General features: G+C 42.5%; 1 protein-coding gene across 3 annotated transcripts in view; it reads left to right on the top strand.

Moving 5' to 3' along the window:
- The window catches only part of PLB1 (phospholipase B1), a 124,273-nt gene that overhangs the window by 38,684 nt on the left and 64,097 nt on the right, over positions 1-21,492 (top strand). For all 3 annotated transcript variants that reach the window (XM_075925371.1, XM_075925369.1, XM_075925370.1), the window contains 9 exons: positions 3,051-3,119; positions 4,281-4,361; positions 6,971-7,037; positions 9,787-9,845; positions 13,553-13,626; positions 15,629-15,672; positions 16,521-16,629; positions 19,421-19,472; positions 21,409-21,489. In XM_075925371.1, coding sequence (XP_075781486.1) covers positions 3,051-3,119; positions 4,281-4,361; positions 6,971-7,037; positions 9,787-9,845; positions 13,553-13,626; positions 15,629-15,672; positions 16,521-16,629; positions 19,421-19,472; positions 21,409-21,489 — 636 coding nt within the window. The remainder of the gene's footprint in view (positions 1-3,050; positions 3,120-4,280; positions 4,362-6,970; positions 7,038-9,786; positions 9,846-13,552; positions 13,627-15,628; positions 15,673-16,520; positions 16,630-19,420; positions 19,473-21,408; positions 21,490-21,492) is intronic.

Below are 21,492 nucleotides of genomic sequence, written 5' to 3'. Positions count from 1 at the left end.
TCTGCTACATGCATCTGACGAAGTGGGTCTTTGCCCATGAAAGCTTATGCTCCAACACTTCGGTTAGTCTATAAGGTGCCACAGGACTCCTCGCCACTTTTGCAGATTCAGACTAACACTGCTACCCCTCTGATACTTGACACCATATAATCCAGTAATCTGTATTTGACAGTGGCCAACAACAGAAAATTCAGAGGAAAGTGAAAAATTTTCCAGTAGACCAAAAAGATTGCCCATGGCATAAATATCTTCCTATCATTTATCAGTCAGCAATTAGCTTGTGTCCTAAAGTGTGATGGTTTATATTTTTTCTAATATTTTAAAAATCTTGTTTAATGTAAATGTGGTTCTTCTCATTATCCATACAAATGTCTAAATCTACTAACCTCTTGGCCACAGGACTCTGGCCAGGTTGTATTTTTCTTTTTATCAGTTGAATTAAACTGCCAGTCATTCTTGCTTATGAGAGTTCAAGGTGGGAGCACCCAAGTTACTTTCTGTCCACCATCCTTTATTTTGTATATTTCAGTCATGTTCTTTCTTATTTCTCTCCTCTTTAAACTACACAGTGCTAACCTTACCAAATGCTTCTCCAACAGACGTTTCTATGCATTTGTACTGCCTGTCTCTGAACCCTTTGTTTCCTTTTAGATGGAATGACTAAAACTACACCCTCTATGCAAGAATTTAACAATGACATTTTATATAATAGCATTGTAATATTTTCAATGATTTCTATCCCTCAGAGAAGACAGAGAAGGGACACAATAATCGTTTTCAAATACAGAAAAGATTGTTACATGAATGAGGGAGGCAAATTGTTCCTCTTAATCTCAGAGGATAGATTAAAAAACCCCATCAGAATGTAATTTCAACAAGGGAGATTTAGGTTGGACATTAGAAAAAAATTCCTGTCAGGGTGGAATAAATTGCCTAGGGAGATAGTAGAATCTCCATCATTGGAGACTTTTAAGAATAGGTTAGACCCAGGGGTGGCCTGTGGCTATAGGCGGACTCGGCCGCCGCCTAGGGTGCCACCGCCCGGGATGCCCGATGATGACATCATGGGGGCACCCAGGGCGTCCGCCAATGATGTCAGTCCATTGACGGCCCTGCAGGCGGGGACACCGATCGCGCGCTCCTCCTGGGGCACCAGCTCCCACAGCCAGCCTCAGGCAGCTCCCGGTTAGACCAACATCTGTCAGGAATGGACTAGATGTCAGATAATACTTATTCCTGCCATGAATACAGAGAACTGGACTAGATGATCTCTCAAGGTCTCTTCCAGTCCTATAATTCTATCCCATTCCTTATGCACCCTTGCTTTTCTGACTATTGTTGCACATTGAACAAAGACATAGGTGCCTAAGTTTCTTTAGTAAGTGTTTACAGTTTATTTAGAACCCAGCAAGGAGTAAGAGAAGCCTAATTAGTCTTTCCAATATTCATCTTGCATTTATCAATATTCTGTTTCCTCAGCTGCCACAATGATGCATTAATCGTTGTTCCATCTTGTGGGAGAAGCAGCCAGGGGTGATGATAAACAGTCTGTATTCAGACTGTAGTTACATATACTGTGTTTATAACAAGCTGTGACTGCATATATAAAAAATGGGAGTAAAAATCAGAGCCAACAAAAACACAAGCCTCGCTCACTTGAGATAGAAGAATATATCCATTAGCTATGATAAAAGCCAGCTTGTAATTCTGTGAGCTCTGTTCTCCAGAAGGAAGGTGCACGTGTGTTAAAGTATTGTATTACACTTCTATGACTCTATCACAAAAGAGGATCAAAGCATGAGAGAGATTAAAATAACACACATGCCACAGTGAAAGAATCGGGGTGGTGCCATTGCTCCATCTGAGTTAAGATAATATTTGGTTTTGTGCATAAAGTACAGAGAGTAAAGAGAGAGTTTTTTACATGAAAAACATAGTTATTTGCCCATTTTTAGCACATAATCTCCCAACATAGCTTGAATTTTTTGAAGTATTTAAAAAAAATCAGTAAAGTGATCTGAGTTCTAATCAATTAAAAATTGGCGCTCTTAAAAGGTTCACATTTTGAGTCTTGTGATTTTCTGGATTTACAAAGGGGGTGCCAGCCCTTCTCTGCCCCCTGCTATATCACTACCCTGACACAGTCTCCCAAAAGAAAACTGTCATGGGGGAAAAGGGATAGTGAACTTATACCCCCAAGCACAGTTTACAGAAGCTATTCAGGCTCTGGTGCTGGTGGAATCAATAAACTTGGCTCTCCAGGGATGAAAAGGGAATAGAAAAGGCAGTAGCCAATCGGGGTGTACTAGATGAGATTAAAAAGGCCTGCCTGTGTCTTCTGAGGTTGACATTTAATTGGAGCTGAGACAAGAGAAGAGCTCCTGGGTTCCAATCCAAACCCCCCCTGACTCAGGCCTGCATCAAGGCCGAACAATAGAACTTGAGCTGCAGTTAAAACAGGCAATAAACAGGTGGTAGAGGTTGGCGTTTGAAAAGTCTAGGGCCCTTTTGAGTTTAATTTCAATTAACTGATCTATGACCAGGAAAAGGTGCATGGCATAAGAGGCCTTGTTCCTGGTGAACTTTGACAGGCCCTTAGAAAATTATTCACTGTAAAAAGCCCCCTTCCTAAATAGGAGTGAATGTGATTTTTCTAGAATTGTGCAGGATAGACAGGGGAGGGGAGGGAATGCTGGGGGAGGTGTGTCTGTTAATGGTAGTGGGGAGTTCATGGAAGTGAGCTGGCAGGCTGGCATCCCTACTGGGGCAGAGTTAAGGTGGTGATATTAGCTCTAAAGGGGAGATACAGCTTTTCCAGGTGGAGGAGTAAAAGGTGGGTCATGTGAGATGCCTTGCTTTTGTAGTTGTCATTTCCTTGTTTTTGTGGTTTTATGTTATGTGTATAGCCACCTTAAGTCATGCACAACTCAGTGTTTTTGTGTGCTGGTATATGTTAGAGATGGACCTGAATTAAAACTCCAGATCCTAACACACCTGATCTATGACTGATCCCCCCAAGGATAAGATATTTGTGCTCTGTCCTCTTCTAGCTGGAACCAGTTGGGAAGAAGAAGCATTATTATTACATGGAGATGCTTCAGGCTCGGTGCCCATCTCAGGTAGGAATGCTTTCTTTTCAATGTAGGATTTTAATTGCATCTAGTGAAGACCCACTAAATCAAATGCTGAGGGCACTCCCACTGATGTCAGAACTCCTGCTCCTTGCAAGGAGTAAGGGAATCTGATCGGAGCATTTGTTCTGTTGCCCTCCTGCTGTGAAGATGGTGCTAAAGCTCGGCCTAAGGTACATTGATTCCAGCTACCTTTTTAATGTTGCTCTAATTGTAACCAACCTTCCCCTATAGTGTGGACTTGGCATAAGCTTTTTTATCTGTATTGTCTTCTGAAATGCCAAACCACTGAAAAGGTTTGACTGATAACTGGACTTCTTGGCAGCATGTAGTTAAACCACCTTGCCACATTGGATCTTTCAGAGTGGTTCACGTGCTGGAAATGAATAAAGTGAATTATTCTTCAAAGGGAGAAAACTGCCTGTATTAGGATCAATTTTAGCAGTAAAACTGAGGCCCACACAAAGTGAAGAACTTGGATCAGTCGTGACTTGAATCAATTTCTTATTTAATCTGAAAGTGGCAACTCTACTATTTGATCCCAACAACTGACAGTAGCAATGATGATTGTGTTAGCCTCTCCTCTGGCCTTAGTGCAGGATCATACTATGTCATTCACTCTGTATCTGACTCTCCATCTCATGCAGTCACAACTTCTTTTTGAATTTTCTGAATTCATTCCATGGGAATGTAAGAAGTAGCAGGAAGAGGAGGGTCTGGATGGCTCTGGGATGTGGGGATTGGCTACCAAGCCTTTTGCATGTAGGCTGCTGGTTTCAGTCTGGCCCCAGCTGATAGTGACAGACAGTTCTTGCTGTACAGTTCTTGCTGAAAGGCTTTGTAAATGAACAGTCATTGAAAGTGTTATAGAGACTAAACTATCCTGTATCTCTTGACACAGACCATAAGGCTGGGACAGGGGATACAGTCAGGTGACTGTCCCTGACACTGCTTAAGCCATATTGGTGTGATAGACAAATAGGAATTCAATCTCCAAGCCCATCAACATGGCATGTTTTATTAGCACTATGTTCATTTGATAGTTGGAGATCATGCTGATTTTCTCCTTCAGGAAAATCTGTCCAGTTGTCTTTAGCAGCAGCTGATTATCTTTCCGTTATGACCATTAAATGTTTCTTATCTCTGCAGGAGTATCCATATTTGTTCACATACAGAAATAGTAACTACTCATCTTCCCCTCTGACATCACAAGCTGAAGGCCAGTCTCAGGTATGGAAAACCTTGGTATAGCATATAAACGAATACGTGTTTACACTGGAGGGCTAGGACTGGATGGAAGGCGCTGGTACAAGAGTGGTGGTGTTTCAACGACATTACTATCTTGGGACAGTTATGAATCCAAAGCCTGAGACTCTTTAGCTGCCATGCTGTGAATGGCTGAGGACTAAAAAACATATATTGCTGCCACATCCTCACCAAGCTGCTCTTTGTGTAGCATGGGCCAAAAATAAATTGGCCTCAGTCAGCCTGAGGCCTTGTCTTTGCTGCTAAACATGGTGTGATTTTTAATTTCAGGGTAGCTAACATGGATGAGTTATCCCAAAGTAAAAATACAGTGAAGGCAAGGCAAGTTAGGTTTACCTCAAGGTAAAGCAGGTGAGGTCAGCCCCAGGCTAACCTTGATGAGTTTACGTTGTGGTCAAACTGTGTTGTCTTGTCTTCACTATAGTTACTTTTACCTTGGGATCATTCACATGTATTAGTTATCTTGAGATTTTTTTAAAAAACAAGTTTTTCTGGCCTTGAAGACACGGCCTAAGTTCAGGGTTGTTGAGCAGTGCTACTACAGTCCTGAGCATTGCAAAGGTGGTGGTAGTCATTGTCATGAGCAAGAGTTCAGTCTACCATGGACCAGCAACCCTAGTAGTCCATGTGATATGTGGGCCGGTACTGCATGTTCTGGGTCTGGTTCTCATCTCGCTTACTTTAGGGTAATGCAACAGATTTCATTAATTACTCCTGATTCACAGCTGCATAAGAGGTCACTGTATTGGGCCCATCACTTTTCAGGCTGTGAGGAGATGAGAGAGAACCAGATGGCATGAGGGAAAGGAGACCTAGAAGAGAAGGACTGAGCAAAAGCTTTACCACTCAAACCAGAACACTCAAACCAAATAACGCCCCACTTGATCACCATATTGGACAATAGGGTTGACAGACATCTGGTTTTTAACACCAGGTCACAAAGGGACTCTGGCAGCTTCAGTCAGCACAGCTGACTGGGCCGCTAGAAATCCGGTTGGCAGGTGTGCCAGCAGGGCAGGTAGATTCTATGGAGGAGGGGGTTCTGGGCTGGGGCCAATGGGATTGGTGTGTGGGAAGGGCTCAGGTATGGAGCAGAGGTGTGAAAGTAGGTGCGGGGTACGGTTTCCAGGAGGGAGTTTGGCTGCAGGAGGGGTTTCTGAGCTGGGGCTGGAGGTTAGGGCACAGGAAGGGGTTCAGGGTGTAGACTCTGGGCAGCACTGACCTCAGGTGGCCCCAGCATTTCCTAAGAATGGAGGAAGTCCATATGGCTCCCAGGAAGCGGTGGCATGCCCCTCTCACTCCTTGGCGGAAGGGTGGCCAGGGGACTCTGTGCACTGTCTCCCCCTGCAGACACCACTTCAAGCACCAGCTCCATGGCTTCCATTGACCAGGAGCCAAGACATTAAAACACTTCTGTGACTCTATCATTAAACAAGATTACAGTGCAGGAGACCATACAAATAACAAGACAAAATGAAAACAATCATGGTGGTGTCATTATACCACTGGAGTTAAGGTTGCTTTTGTGCACTTCCAAGAAGTGTTCTGATTTGCGCTCTTTCTTGCGCGCTCTCTCTGAAAATGCATCAACAGCATGGCTTGGAAATATATCTGTCAATGACCTGAAATCAATCCTAAATGGAGGCTTACCCAGTTGGAAGAAGCTATCAGAGGGTGGTTCAGTGCCCTGTGGTTGAAAGGATACCTCTCTCTGCTTCTAGGTAGGAAGGAACAGGACCCAGGAAAGAGTTAATGGAACTGCAAGGGTCTTACCTAGATTGGCTTCAGTTTTCAACACCTGGGAAAGGTAGTGAGGATGGGAGAGTTGTTTGTGAGGACAGACATATAAAGAAGGAAGCCCTCAGAGTAATGGGAGATTTGCTGTGAGGGAGCTAGGCAAGAAGCAGAGGGGCTGGCTGGTGGAAGGTTGGTACTCCTGGTTAACTAGAGAACCTGAGAGGGGCAGATTGAGAAATCTGCAAAACCTGAAAGAGACACTTTGGACTGAGTCTGAAAGACACAACAGGGAACTGAAGGCTGCTGGCTGTAGGGATTCCACAATAGATCTCTATAAGGAACCATGATTGGAATAGGACTCTGGTGGAAAACTAGGGTGGAGTAGTATTTAATTGGCTTACTTTGTGGGAACTGATTAAGACTTGAGTGCACTTGGGTCCAGATGAACCTGGAGTTAGATAATCAACACCCATAGTCACACTCAATGACCTGGTTGGAAGGTCAAGCCTTCCCAAGAGGAAGGAGACCCCTGGACATCCAGAGGAAGCACTCATGAGGTGGAAGCTTGGTTTAATCAAGCCTTGAAGTTAGATGATGCTCTATTGGGACATCCCCTAACAGAAGCAAATCAGTTTTGAAGAGAGCCTAGTAGATAACTTACAAAAGCCACCAGCCGTGTGCCCTTTTATGTGCAAATAATTCAATGTTGTGGAATTTAGTTTTACACTAGGAAGGTCTGAGATCGTTTTTATATAGAAATCCCTAGGAACACCAAACATATCACCATCAGTCTATAAAAGGTCTCCTGTGATGTCTCACACTGTGTGTACTTCCAGGAAAGAAGCTATGGGACAAGCATTCCCTGTTTTGACAGAATTCCCTCTAATACGGTTCCTGTTTCAGGTACAGATTTTTTGTATCTTTACTGGAGTACTATTACAATTGATCTTGAAGGGACATTAGTTGGGTAACTTTTTTAAAGTATCAAATTATTTCATTAAAGTAAAAAATACTTCAGAAATAAAAGAAGCAGCTTTGGGTGACTATTTAAAACTTCCCCTGTAGTGTTTATGAAGTCATATACATAGACTTGGCCTTAAGTGTAGGTGAACTCAAGGTAAAACTGGCAAAGGGCAAAAAGTAAATCTAGCTAGTCTTCCCAAGTAGCATTAGATGCAATTATAGTAAATCTATATATGTCTGTAGCCCTTCCAGACAATGATCTCAAAATGTGGCATGAACAGGAACAATTTAAGCCATGTAGCATGCCAATAAGTCAATGAATTCTGATTATCTCCACTGGGGAAATTGAGGGACTGATAGCTGCTGTAATGTCTCACAGGATAAAAATGTGAAATAGCCTCTAAGTCTCCAACAGCCCAGTCCAGAGGCTTAACCACAAATGGCACTACCTTCACCAAAAATAACAAATAAAACAGTAAAAATGATGGGGGGAAATAGATATTTAGAGTTATTTCAGTTTAAACAGCCTAAGGTCAAGGCAACATGTCTGAAATAGTTTATTTTTTATGTTATCCATACCCTTTTACTTACAAGTGATTTTCTCAGAGGCAGATGTGATTTACTGATAGAGCTCTGGGCAGATACAAAATTTGTATCCACATCCATATCCACAAAGAAGAGTCAGGGAAACCACATCCATGGATGTGGATACCTATGGATATAAAATGGATATCCACAGATTTGCAGGGTTCTAGATACAAAATTTGTATCCACATCTGTATCTGCAAAACTGAGTTGCAGATATCTGCATCCATATCGGTGATATCTGTGGATGCAGATACCTGTAGATATTAAGCAGATATCTGCAGCTATAAAGTGGATATCTGCAGATTTGCAGGGCTCTACTGACAGAAAAGCTTTGGTAACCACAGGTTTCTCTGATCTTAGACACAGAACAGAAACTAATCATTGCATCCTAATAAGGTTCCTACTCTGCCACAGAAGGAGTTCTTTAGATAAGATTGAAAGACTCTTCAGATGAGTTTTTGTTAAATTCTCTAATTGCCTTAATATTAATCAGGTTTTTATCTGATTAGGATGTACTCTTTCCAACTAAGTCATAGTTCACTAATCGCTCTATAACTGAATGGTCCATTCTGGAAAATACCTTGGAGTTGTCCTCTGCCTGGCTATAATTGCAGGTGATATTGATGTCTAACAGTTAGTCCTACTCATCATGAGCCAGAGAAATGGAAGTTAATTTCCCCTGTGTTCAGAACCAACAGCGCTTTCAGGAGCTTATAATGTTATGCTGCAATTCAGAATTTACTGCTGAGATCTATTTTGTTCCTTTTGCAATTAAAATTTTATGTGCTTTTTTTTCAGTATATCATATAATGGATAACTTTTCTACCTAAGGGACCATTACCAAAAAACCTAATGCAAAAAGAGGCCAGTTTTAGACCAATGATTTATATACACACCCTTAAGAAGTCAAGTAATAAATTAGATGAAGAAAAAACAAAGTGTGCAGATGGAAACTTATTAACATAGCAAGGTCAATATATGCATATTGGTGCATTGCCTTACATTAAAATTAGACTGTTCTTCCTTCAGTTTTATTTGTATTATGTCACAAATTGAAATATAGGTAAACATGACAAAATTTTATTTTTATTTTATTTAGACAGATATATTTTAAAGCATTTTTCTATTTTTATTTTAAATTTTCACAATTGTACAAAATTTTGGGTTTTAGGCATTTCACCCCCTATTTTTATCCGTTTAAATTTTCACCATTTCAGGAAACTATTGCTTGGGGATCAGATAACTGGTGTGTGTGCTTGTGTGTTTATGTGTGTCAGATAATTTGATAGCAAACTATGAGGTTTAGAGCTTTATAACTGTCAAAACACATCAGAATGAACAAAGTAAATATCCTTGACTCAGATTCTTATGTTTACTTTGCCTATTGGTAAATTTCAATTGTTGCTGAAAATATTTTCTTTTGTCTGTGTGTATATAGTGAAATTGTTATTTATCAACATTTAACAATAAAAAACCTAATCCTTCCATGCCAAATATAGGCAGATTATTCAAAAGAGTCCAGGGCTGGATTTTCAGATACTCACAGCTGGGGGCAGATTTGCAAGAGAGCTCAGCTCTCCTTCAGGCACCTACATTTGGGTCATATTTTCAAAAGTGTTCAGCACCCACCATGGCAAACTCTTGAAAATCTGACCATTTGTTATTTTGATGGCTGAACAGAAGACTCACTTGCTTGTAATGATCAGCTAAATGATAACCAGCCAATAGGAGAAAATACGATACTTTTTCTAATTCGGTCTAGAATCTTAAGACCTCTGGGCGTTTCTTTCCTAGATGGATTTTGATTTGCTGTTAAAAGCTCCAGCATTTCTTGGGGCTTGACAAAAATCTTTCTTTTGGGACAGTTCTGGAGGGAAATCCCCTGACCTCTTCACTATAATTGGTTTGTCGCAATCGGATCAAGTCTCTAACTGTCGAGTTTTCTGATCAATGCCAGTATTTGTCAATTTATCATTCCAAGCACCAAGGGTCATGACTATTGAACTAGAGTCTCTAGAATAATTTATACTTATCCCAGAGAAAGGTCTTCCAATACAGCCGGATCTGAAACTCCCTTCTCCTTTCAATCTTTTTTCCTTAGTTCACAACTTGAGGCCAGCAGACATCAAAGTGATTGGTGCACTGGGAGACTCACTCACAGTAAGTTCAGATCACAGGATAACTTCAGTTGAATGATATGAAGACAGATGTGAATTCTAATGAAAGAGAGTAATACAAACGTTGTTGTGCTCTGTTTGGCTAATTGTATGTTCCATGCCATATTGTCTTCTGGTTCAGCTATGACTATTCATCACCTTATAGGCCTAGTCTTTCTATGTGCAGAACTCCCATTTCAATCAACAAGAATGCTGCACATAGAGGACTGGTGGATTAGGATGCACATCAGATAAAAATAGTCAGCTTGATAACTGCATACATTTTTACAGCTCAGAGATAAAATCCCTAGATACTTACCTTCCCAACAAATGTGCATAAACAAAACAAAATGTGCCTGTTCTCCAGGTGGTATAAATTAGCATAGTTTCCCTGGAGCCTACTCCCTTTCGCACCATCTCAGTATCTGAACCAATAACTGAAGAGCCAGGGTAACATAGATCAGATGCTGTGTCTGTTGCACTTCTATGGAACAATAAGCAGCTTTCTTGTTCAGGCAGATTGTGACTGTCACAGTTTAGGGTGATTGTATTGCCCCATCCTTGGTCTAGTAAGGGCACGCCCTCTAGACTCCCATCCCGTCAGCTGGCACCTCTCTTGGAAGGAGACTTGTGATTCTTTCTCTCTTGACTGGTTTTTTTCCAGGCTGCTAACGCAGGCCTGCTTTGCTTTCTCTATAGAGGCTTAAAAACAGTGTAATTGCCCATAATTATAAGCTGCCATCCAGCCTTTCTGAGCAAGCACATTTATTATTAGGATGGAAGCAATACAGGGAAAATATAATACAAACAATATACAGACCTGCACACATGCTAATAGGCTCACTAGAGATCACTCCCACCACAAACAAAGACTCTAGAAGGTGATCACTTTTCCAAACCCCTACAAGCAGTTTCTCTGTGGTTACAAGTTCATAACAGCTGTTACTCAGAACAAGTACATGAGTCGTAATGCTTATGCTCTATTCCACGCTGATTAGGCTTCAGCTGGAGTACAGTGTCCAGTTCTGGGTGCCACATTTCAGGAAAGATGGGAAAGACTGGAGAAAGTCCAGAGGAGAGCAAGAAAAATTATTAAAGATTTTTTAAAAAATGACCTATGAGGAAAGATTGGGGAAAAAGTTGGGTTTATTTAGTCTGGAAAACAGAGGGCTGTCTGGAAGGGTGGGGGACATAAGTTTTCAAGTACAGGCAGTCCCCGGGTTACATGGATCCTACTTACATTGGATCCCTACTTACAAACGGGGTGAGAAAACCCCGCACTAGCTGCTTCCCCCCAGCAGACCAGGGAGACGCAAAGCTAGTCCTCCCCCCCCCCCCCCCCCCAGCAGACCAGGGAGATTTGGAGCGGCTTTTCTCAGCAGACACCTCAGCTTGAGAAGAAAGGACTGAGGGAAGTGAGGTGTGGGAGAATAAAACTGAGCTCTGGAGAAATGTTTGGCTAGAGTTTCCCCTACAATATGTACCAGTTCCGACTTACATACAAATTCAACTTAAGAACAAACCTACAGTCCCTATCTTGTACGTAACCCGGGGACTGCCTGTACATAAAAGGTTGTTACAAGGAAGGAGGAGAAAAATTGTTCTTGTTATCCTCTGAGGCAAGGTCAAGAAGCAATGGGCTTAACTTGCAGTAAGGGAGGTTTAGGTTAGACTTTACGAAAAGCTTCCTCATTGTCAGAGCAGTTAAGCACTGAAACAAATTGCCTAGGGAGGCTCTGGAATCTCCATCGTTGGAGATTTTTAAGAGCAGGTTTGTCTGGGTTGGTCAAGACCTGTGAGACAGATCCAGCCCGCCAAGCTATTTGATCTGGCCCGTAGCCTGGCCTGCTGTGCCTCTGCCCCCAGGCCAATCGAGTCCCAGGGGCGGGAGAGTGCACAAAGTCTCCTCCTTCTGCCAGGGCGTGCAGCACCTGAAGGAACCATCAGCTGTTCAAAACAGCTGGTGGTTCCCTTTAAGTATCATGTGCCCCAGCAGGGCGGGGGCAGGAGTGGGAGACTTTGTGCACTCCCCTGCTTCCAGGCCAATCAGGAAGTCTCCTCCCCCTGCCAGCGGTGGGCAGTTCCAGAGGGAACTGCCAGCTGTTCAAAATGGCTGGCAGTGCCCTGTGGGCACCACACACCCTAGGATGGGGGGAGGGACCTCCCATGCTCTCCCACCTCATGGGGGAAAGCACGAAGTCTCCTCCCCCACCACACGTGTTGCCTAGAGGGAACAACTCCTTGTGCCCAAGGCTCTGCCCCTTCCATCTAAGGCCCTGTCCCTTCTGGGGCTGGCCCACAACCACTACCAACATTGATGAAGTGCCCCCTCTACAAAAATTAGTGCCCACCCCTGGGTTAGACAAATACCTGTCAGGGATTGTCTAGATAATATTGAGTCTTGCCTGCAGGGGACTGGAGTATAAGACCTCTTGAGGTCTCTTAGGGTGTGTCTAGACTACAGGGTTTTTTTGAAAAAAGTGGCTTTTTTTCAAAAAAACTTCCCCTGCGTCTAGACTGCCACAGCATTCTTTCGAAATTAAATCGAAAGAACGCGGGACGGTTTTTCGACCGTGGTAAACCTCATTTTACAAGGAAAAATGCCTTTTTTTGAAAGTGCTCTTTCGAAAAAAGGTATTCTTGAATGCAAACAAGGCTTTTTCAAAAGAGAGCATCCAGACTGCCTGGGTGCTCTCTTTCGAAAAAGTGGCTCGCTTTTTCAATAGAAGTGGTTGCAATCTAGACTCTCTCTTTCAAAATAGGCTTGTAGTCTAGATGTAGCCTTACAGTCTTATGATTCTATGCATAGGCGAGCTTTTTCTTTATACAGCGGGTGTCTTTGATATTCAGGTACCGTGAATAAGTAATCAGCAGACAATGTATCTCTCCTCAGGGTGTAGCATCAAAAGCATGGGTCTGGAAGTGGGAATTTGCATTTATTTACCTCTGGTATTTCCTAGGATCTTTTTTTGACATGTTCTGTAAAATTGGCCTTTGACATTCATAACACTTCCCAGAGTTTACATTGTCCATATCTCCCTCTGAGAGAAGTTGCCCTACAATAACCTGTAAACTTTGCATGTAGAATACAATGGACTCCAAAGTTATTTAAACTTTATCAATAACATCTGCCAATGGATTCTGCAGGAAATGGCCATATATCACAATGACCTTTGTTTTGCACATAAACACTGTTCATAGGGCTGCACTTAGTCCTAGACCACTGTGGCTCCCTTCTTGGTGAGCACACTTTCATGCATGTGTTCTGCAGTATGGGAAGTCCCTTTTCGGGTGACGAGCAACATGACAAGGGATTCATTCAGCACCACTGTATTTATTATTATTATCTTAAAGAAACTTAGAACTGCTTTGAAAAGTTTCAAATTTTTTCAACAAAAAGGGACAAATTAGCCCTGAAAAAGTTCCCATTTCTGATGTGTTCTACGTTAACTTCCATTAAAAGGCAATCATATCTAATATGAATTATTCCTCTTGCTTCATCCTATCAAGAATAGACAGGATGGGTATGCTTCAGATGTGTGGAACAGAAATAACCTCTATCCTTTTAAGAACAAATGCTGTATCTACACTAGGGTAGCTTGGCTCATTAACCTCTCTTCTCCTTGCTTCATTATGATCAGGCACAGTGAGTGATCGTGGATGGCCTTATCCAGCAGGTCTATTCACCTTCTCCCTTTCCCTTGGTATCAGGCAGGTAATGGAGCAGGGTCCAAACCAAATGATGTTCTTGATGTTCTGACACAGTACCGAGGTCTTTCCTGGAGGTGAGTGCCCTAAAATTCTGTCCAATCTGAATGTTTTTGTCCTTAGGGAAACTGTCATGGTCTCTGAACTCAGCCCTATGGTTGCTGAAATACTTATTGTCTTGCATGAGAATCTCCCTAGGCTACTACTAAAAACATTTGAGAGAACATGTTGTGACAGGCTGATGGCACCTTGCTGAAATAACACCTGCTAACTAGATAGGCTGACTTTACTAGTAAATACTAGTGTTTTTCTTTGACTTATGTCAGGTCCTGATCTCTTGCCTTGAATATAAAGGAAATGCTCTGCTAAGAAGATCTGAGGTCTGGGCTGAACCTCTCTCAAGGAGCATCCCAGCCTGGGAAGGAGCCTTAAGCAAAACTTTGTTCTTAATCATTTTTATTGAGAAATCCAAAGAGGGGAGCGAATTTGGCTTCATGCTCTGTGTGGACTTTGTTTTAGAGAAGGTTGGGAATGACGCCTGTTCACATCCATATTCTCGATAGGGAGTAAGATTATCATACATTTGAACAAACTTCAGCCCTCATTCCAAAGTTCCAGCCTTAAATTTGCACACCTCCCATCTGGAGTCAAGGGGCATTTTACCTGTAAATGGACTACAGAATTGGGTTCTCACTGCTTCTCTCAAGCCACACAAGGTCAATATTTCTCCTGACCTTTTCCCTGATCTAGCAGCATCACACAATGCAGCCACTAGTCACAATCAGTCCAGGCCTAGACTTTCACATCTGGCACTGATATTTGCCATACCGTTCAAAAGTGCCATATTGAGATTAACAATGTTCTCTGGTTTTGTAATTATGAAAACTTTTTGAGATTTAATTACAATCTCAGCATGATTTCCCATCATTTCTCACTTGTGTTCATTTGTATTTAGAAATATCAACTGGGTAATGTATTAAAGTACCCTCATTCCAGATTAAAGGAACTCTATAAAAGTAATATAGGTCCAAGTTTTTAGGCTTTATTTTTTAAGGGTGAATTTCAAAAGGAAATCTTTATAGAAATCTAATAACAAATGGATCTCCATACATTTTAATACACTTTTTAATAAAGTAACATTCCACATTAATAGAAGCAGAATTCCAGAGCAATCACTGGGACAAGAGAAAGTCTAAGTGTATAATAACAGAAAGTGAAATTGGCCAGTCTAGTTTCTTTCCTCATACTGAGTGAAATGGAAAAATATATTACCCTTTAATCCAGTAGAACCTCAGCTTTATGAATACCTTAGGAATGAAGGTTATTCAGAACTCTGAACAAAATGTTATGGTAATTTTCTAAAAAATTTACAACTGAACACTGACTCAATACAGCTTAGAAACTTCACTATAAAGAAAGAAAATGCTGCTTTTAGCTATTTTAGTTTAAATGGACAAGCACAGAAAGTGTCCTTACCTTGTGAAATCTTTATTTTAAACTTTCCTTTCTTAGCAGTAGTTTGCATTTAGCACAGTATATTTGCCTTATTTTTTGTCTCTGCTGTTACCTGATTGCATACTTCCAGTTCTAAATGAGATGTGTAGTCGACTGCTCAGTTTATAATTATGGTGTTCATAATTCTGAGGTTTTACTGTCTTTATAGTTTTACCTATTTATGCCCTGTATCCTGGCAATGTTCATAATGTAAATACTATAATCATGATAATTACTCATAAAAGATAACTGTGTTTATTTTAAAGGAAAATACGATAGCAGAAATAGTGGAAACTACATTCAATCTTTAAAATTCATTTCTTTCACTTAAACGATTTTGACATTCTGTTTAAATGACACCATTGCAGGTTTGCCCCCCCCCCCCCACCCAAATTAATGTGGGACATTCACAGAGAGTCCGTCCTTAAGAAATTTATAAATAACAAGAGCAGCCTGTAATTTGCTTTGTATGTTTATATGCACATGGAAACACCATTAAGGGAAGTTGTATTATTCCAATATCTTAGGAAATAAATGCTGTCGACTAAAATTTTTAAAATATTTTTACTTATTTCCATATAACAGCGTTGGAGGAGATCAAAACATAAGCACAGTCACAACACTAGCAAGTAAGTGCCAGTTTCCCTAACCCTGGCATATTTTGAGCTGTTTAATAATTTAAAGTACAGACATAAAGAAAGGTTTGCAATTTTGCAACACAGCACACTCAGTCACTTTACATTCAGTATCTAGTGCTGAATAAGTTTTGCTTAACAGCCACCACGGTAATTTGCTGTGCATGACTGAACAGTATGTTTTGTAATTCCTTGGGATTTTGGAGGGTTCAGTATTATTTTTGGTATTGTATTCTGTCCAAAGTACTTTTGGAATGGATGAGTCAAATTGTCTCAGTCCTTAGACTACAGCGTCTACTTACTTAACCTTTCTCCTTTGCTTATTTAAAAAAAATTAAATGGAGCCATGTTGCAAGATTTGTATTTCATATGTCTCAGTGTAAAGGGGTTATTGGGTCCGGAAAGTTGTCAGCTCACTATTAAAGATAAGTTCCATTTACAAAATTCAAATCCCGATTAGCACTTTGGTTTTTAACAACTCTAAAGATCTGGGAAGTTTGGACAGAGGAATTTGATCCAAATCCATCTTTAAATTTACTGTAAGTATGTAAGAGTTTGTAGCTTTATTACTATTATGTGGTCTTGTATTACTTAAGAAAAGATTCAAAATTACATTGCTGGGCACATGCCCCATGTTGTGCCACCAGTTAAAATTAACATCTGAATTCATTATACTGAGTAATCTGGAGGTGAAACAATAATTGAGCGGTGAGAGGTTTGCACCTATGTTGTATTAGCGATTATCTTCAAGTTATTAACTGGGATTTGCCAAAGTCTTTCGGGGGCAAGTTCTGGTTTTAGAATCCCACTGAATTAAGCTGCATTTCATGGGTCTCTTCCAGATATTCTTCGTGAGTTTAATCCTTCCCTTCGAGGGTACTCCATTGGCACTGGGGCACAAAACTCAGCTAATGCCTTCCTGAACCAGGCTGTGCCAGGAGATCGCTCTGAGTAAGTGAGGACGGATACTTCCTTTTTGAAAATTGGGGAGTATTTTTTTTAAAGCTATAGTTAGAAAAATGCCAAACCTGGAACATAAAATAAAATAGAAGCTAGACACCCCTAATTTTTGGTTTTGCAAATTTGACCAATAAAAATGTGCAGAACCAAAACTCATCCTCCTTACTTCATCTCTAGCCTGACACCCAAGAAATTTGCAAGGGCCAGTGTAATGTGGCTTTCCTAATCATAGTAAAGGGAATCTTAATTGTAATAATATTTTATTTTGTCCTTACAGAAAATTCATCCAAAGAGCTCTAAGTGCTTTACAGACTCATAGACTCATAGACTTTAAGGTCAGAAGGGACCATTATGATAATCTAGTCTGACCCCAAGCACAGTGCAGGCCACAAAATCTCACCCACCCCTCCTAGAATAATCCTCTCACCTATATCTCAGATATTGAAGCCTTCAAATACTTTGAAGGTCCCAAGATGGCTGTGATCTGTACCCCATGCTACAGAGGAAGGCGAAAAACCTCCAAGGCCTCTGCCAATCTACCCTGGAGGAAAATTCCTTCCTGACCCCAAATATGGCGATCAGATAACCCTGAGCATGTGGGCAAGACTCATCAGCCAGACACCCAGAAAGTTCTCTATAGTAACTCCTATAGTGCCCAGACATTAACTTAGAAAAGAGGAGATGAAGGTGGGATATGATAGAGGTTCCGCTGCCCGTGTACTCCGGGTCGAGAAAAGCTGCTCCGCATCTCCCTGATCTGCAGACCAGGAAGCCGCGGAGCAAAGCCGCGGAGGGGCTCCAGCAGCGGGGCAGCCCAGGCGCGCCTGGGCTGTCCCGCTGCCGGCATCCTCAGAGGCTTTGCTCCCGGTGTCCCTGGTCTGCTGGAGACGGTCCCCAGCAGACCAGAGGCACTGGGAGCAAAGCTGGGGAGGCAGAGGGGTCCCGCCGCTGCTGCGGCTTTGCTCCTGGTGCCTCTGGTCTGCTGGGGACCGTCTCCAGCAGACCAGGGACACCGGGAGCAAAGCTGCAGCCGCGGCGGGGTCCCGCGCCTCTGAGGCTTTGCCAGAGCAAAGCCTCAGAAGCGCGGCACCCCGCCGCCGCTTCGACTTTGCTCCCGGTGCCCCTGGTCTGCTGGGGACCGTCTCCAGCAGACCAGGGACACTGGGAGCAAAGCCGGGGAGGCGGAGGAGTCCCGTGCCTCTGAGGCTTTGCTCTGGCAAAGCCTCAGAGGCGTGGGACCCCGCCACGGCTGCGGCTTTGCTCCCGGTGCCCCTGGTCTGCTGGGGACCGTCTCCAACAGACCAGGGACACCAGGAGCAAAGCCGGGGAGGCGGAGGGGCGCTGGGGCACTGCCGGTTGGCCTCTTAAGGGGGGGTAGTCTTATTCGGCGAGTATAAGACGAAAACCTATGTTTTAACTAGAAAATTAGGGGGTCGTCTTATACTCCCAGTCGCCTTATATGCCGGAAAATACGGTAGATAGATTCATGGAGGTTAGGTCCATCAATGGCTATTAGCCAGGATGGGTAGGAATGGTGTCTGTAGTCTCTGTCTGGAAATGAAGGACAGGAGCGGGATCACATGAGGATTACCTGTTATGTTCCCTTCCTCTGGGGCATCTGGTATTGGCCACTGTCAGCAGACAGGGTACTGGGCTAGATGGACCTTTGGTCTGACCCAGTATGGCTGTTCTTATGTTCTCATGACTAATGAAGCCTCATAGCCCTATCAAGAAATAAATTGTATTCCCACTTGACAGAGAAATGTGTGGGAGGAGGGTGGAAGAAATCATGGTCCCACTGAAATCCATGGGAGCTTTTCCATGACTTCATTGGGGCCAAGGGAGGGTAAAGGACAGAGAGGGTAGTGAGCTACTGAAGGTCAGGCCATGGGAGAGTTTGGAATGGAACTTGGGTTATGTTCAGTCTTCAGTGACATTTGTTTCAACCTTTTCTCTTTTGACTGTCAGTGTGTACCATGCAAACTAATGTCATATGACTTATTATAACACTCATCTCACAGAGATGGATACATCCCAGTATGTGAAAGATTTTTATGGGTGCTATTGCTCAGAGAGATTATCCCGGTCAGCTGAATCCTTCCAGTTGTCTGTAGGCCAAAACAAAATAAAATCAAAGTATAAAAAGGGGATTTAAAAAAAGGTGTAACAGTTCCTGAATGCAATTCACTGCAAGGCCATTTGTTTTAATCCCCTTAAATCTGCTTTGCAGTGATCCTTTATCCCATTGGAAATATTGGAAAGGACTAGATCTCTCTCTTTCTCTCTCTCTCACTCACTCACACATACACACATTATTACTTTTCTAACAGCACTGGTCATCTGCTGTGATGATGCAAGGCAATCTTTCACTGTTGCTTCCAACCACCAAAAACTTTGGGGAGGGTATGCTTGCACTCTAGCCTTTTTAAACTCACACACTGCTAACTGAGGTCCTTTGGCTTGTGTAATATTCTGCCTGACCGGGAACCACCCTTTTAAAGCTAAAACCTTCAAATATGGTCAATTACAATAGGCCAGTACCACTCAAAAATAGATTCTATTGTGTTTCCCTCTTCAATCCAGGATGATGCACTATGTAGCCTTCATGAAGCACTCACAGAACCTGATGTTTGTTCACTTTCTCCAACTCCAGATGTGGCTTCTTTCTGTAACTATAGTCCAATAAAAGCTGCAACTGGAGTCTTTGCTTTAATATTACATTATCTGAATGGATTGTCATGGACTCTGCTTGTTCTTCTTCTTTTTTTTTTTTAATATTCAGGGATGTCCCATCACAGGCTAGGAGTCTTGTGGACCGGATGAAAAATGACACTGTGAGTCTTGGCTGACATTAATATTTTTCAGTAGGTTCCAAAATAACAAAGAGCATGTTTACACTCCAAGCCATTATTTTGGAATAATGTTGAGCTGGAGGACAACTTCTTCTAACTCCTGTAACTCTCATTTCACAAGGAGTGGGGGAAGTCAAAGGAAGAGTGTTCTTCCTTCGACTTTCTGCTGCGTAGACAGCACCACAAGCCAAATTAAGCTATTTTGACAATTGACGTAGCTCAAGTTGCATAGCTTAATTCGACTTTTGTCCCGCTGTGTAGACTTTTGTTCTGCTGTGTAGAGGACAGCACAGCATAGCAAGAGGAGTTGTCAGCCAGAAACATATGGGTAAGGCAGTGATAAAGTGGATAGAATGCAACATGTATGTTATGAATGCAATGTATGCTTCAGCACGCCATCAAGTAGGGCTTTTTGGTTTTCATTACATAAAATGCTTGGTTGTTTTTCACAGTGAGGTGACATGCATGTTAATTACCTTGCTGTAAAATCTTAGTGGAGATCAGTTAGTTCCCTCAGACAGAGGTGGGAACTAACTTGTCTTCACTAGGATTTTACCGCAAGGTACAGTAAACTTCCGATAATCCGGCATCTTTAGGACCCAGGGGGTGCTGGATTATCAAATATGCCGGACTATCAGAGGGGGGGCTATGAGGGGTCTGGAGTGGGGTGGGAGGGGATGCCACCCCAGACCTCTCATAGCCCCCCTTACAATAGTCCTGCTCTGCCCCAGGCATCCCTGATTCAGCCGCTGCTGGTCAGTTTCAGCAGCAGCTGAATCGGGGATGCCTGCAATAGAGCAGCTGGGGTGCTGCCGGGTTGGTCCCGCAGTGCCGAGGGGCGGCGCTACGGCACCAACCCAGCAGCACTCCAGCTGCTCTTGGGAACGCCTGGGACAGAGCAGCTGGGGTAGGGCCCAGTTGGTCCCATAGCGCTGCCCCTCGGGGCTGCAGGACCAACCCGGCAGGACCCCAGCTTCTCTGCCCCAGGGGTCCCTGATTCAGCCGCTGCTGAAACAAAACAAAACAAAAAAACACCCAACTTCTTTGGAGTGAAAAATAGTCTGAGTTCCCACAGCAGTTGTCTCCAGCCATCACCTTTCTTGAAGTGTTGTCCTGTTGTTCTCTCTCTCCAGACCAGGGCCTTAAATTGCAGATCTTTTACATTCCTCAGCAGATTTGACCTGCAGTTGTGACCCCTGAGAGAATGACAGTTATCCAGTGACCAGTCAGTTTTCCCAAAGATTGCTTTATTCAGAATGAAAACATGACAGAGAGAGCATATCTTAAAAACAATAAAGAACTTGCATATGCCTGGCTTACTAGATGGTCACCCATCTTTTTCATGGGGATCTAATAATTTGAAGATCTAAAAATATATCAGGTCTTCCACAGGTCGTGGGTCTGTTAGTCACAGTCGTATGCCTGTCAGTTCTTGATGGTGTCTGACTCCTGCATCAGGGCTGTCGTTCTGTACAGATTCAAGCCCTTTGTGTGTGTTTCAAACTAGGTCACACCAATGGAATCTCTTCCTGAGGGTTGGGAGGGGGAGGGGTGTGAAGTGGAGAAGGAGTATAAACTTAATTGACTCCTTATCTGTATTGTTTCTTTTGGGAACTTGCATTAATTACCCTCCTATGCTTTTAGTTCCTGCAGGTAACCTACTTTCTTATCCATTTAGCCGGGAATACAATCACTAACAAGCTAATAAAGATACATGAAATAAAATGCCAACAGTAGTCTTTGAATAGTCCATGATTCCATCGCATCACATCTGTCACCTCAACCGAGACCAGAAGTCCATTGTGCTAGATGCTGTACAGACACACAGAAGGACATAGTCCCTGCCCCGAAGATAAACTTAATTTCTTTAGACTTGTTTTTTTCCTTACCTTATCTTTTATTTTTCCCCTGAATGCAGGGAATAAATTTCCAGGAGGACTGGAAGCTCATAACACTCTTCATAGGAGGAAATGACCTGTGCAAATTCTGCAATGATCCAGTA

This window comes from Pelodiscus sinensis, chromosome 3, assembly GCF_049634645.1.
Source record: "Pelodiscus sinensis isolate JC-2024 chromosome 3, ASM4963464v1, whole genome shotgun sequence".
In the NCBI taxonomy this organism is placed as follows: domain Eukaryota; kingdom Metazoa; phylum Chordata; order Testudines; family Trionychidae; genus Pelodiscus; species Pelodiscus sinensis.
The sequence above is the reverse complement of the archived record's forward strand: the minus strand, read 5'-3'. Positions and strand labels throughout refer to the sequence as shown.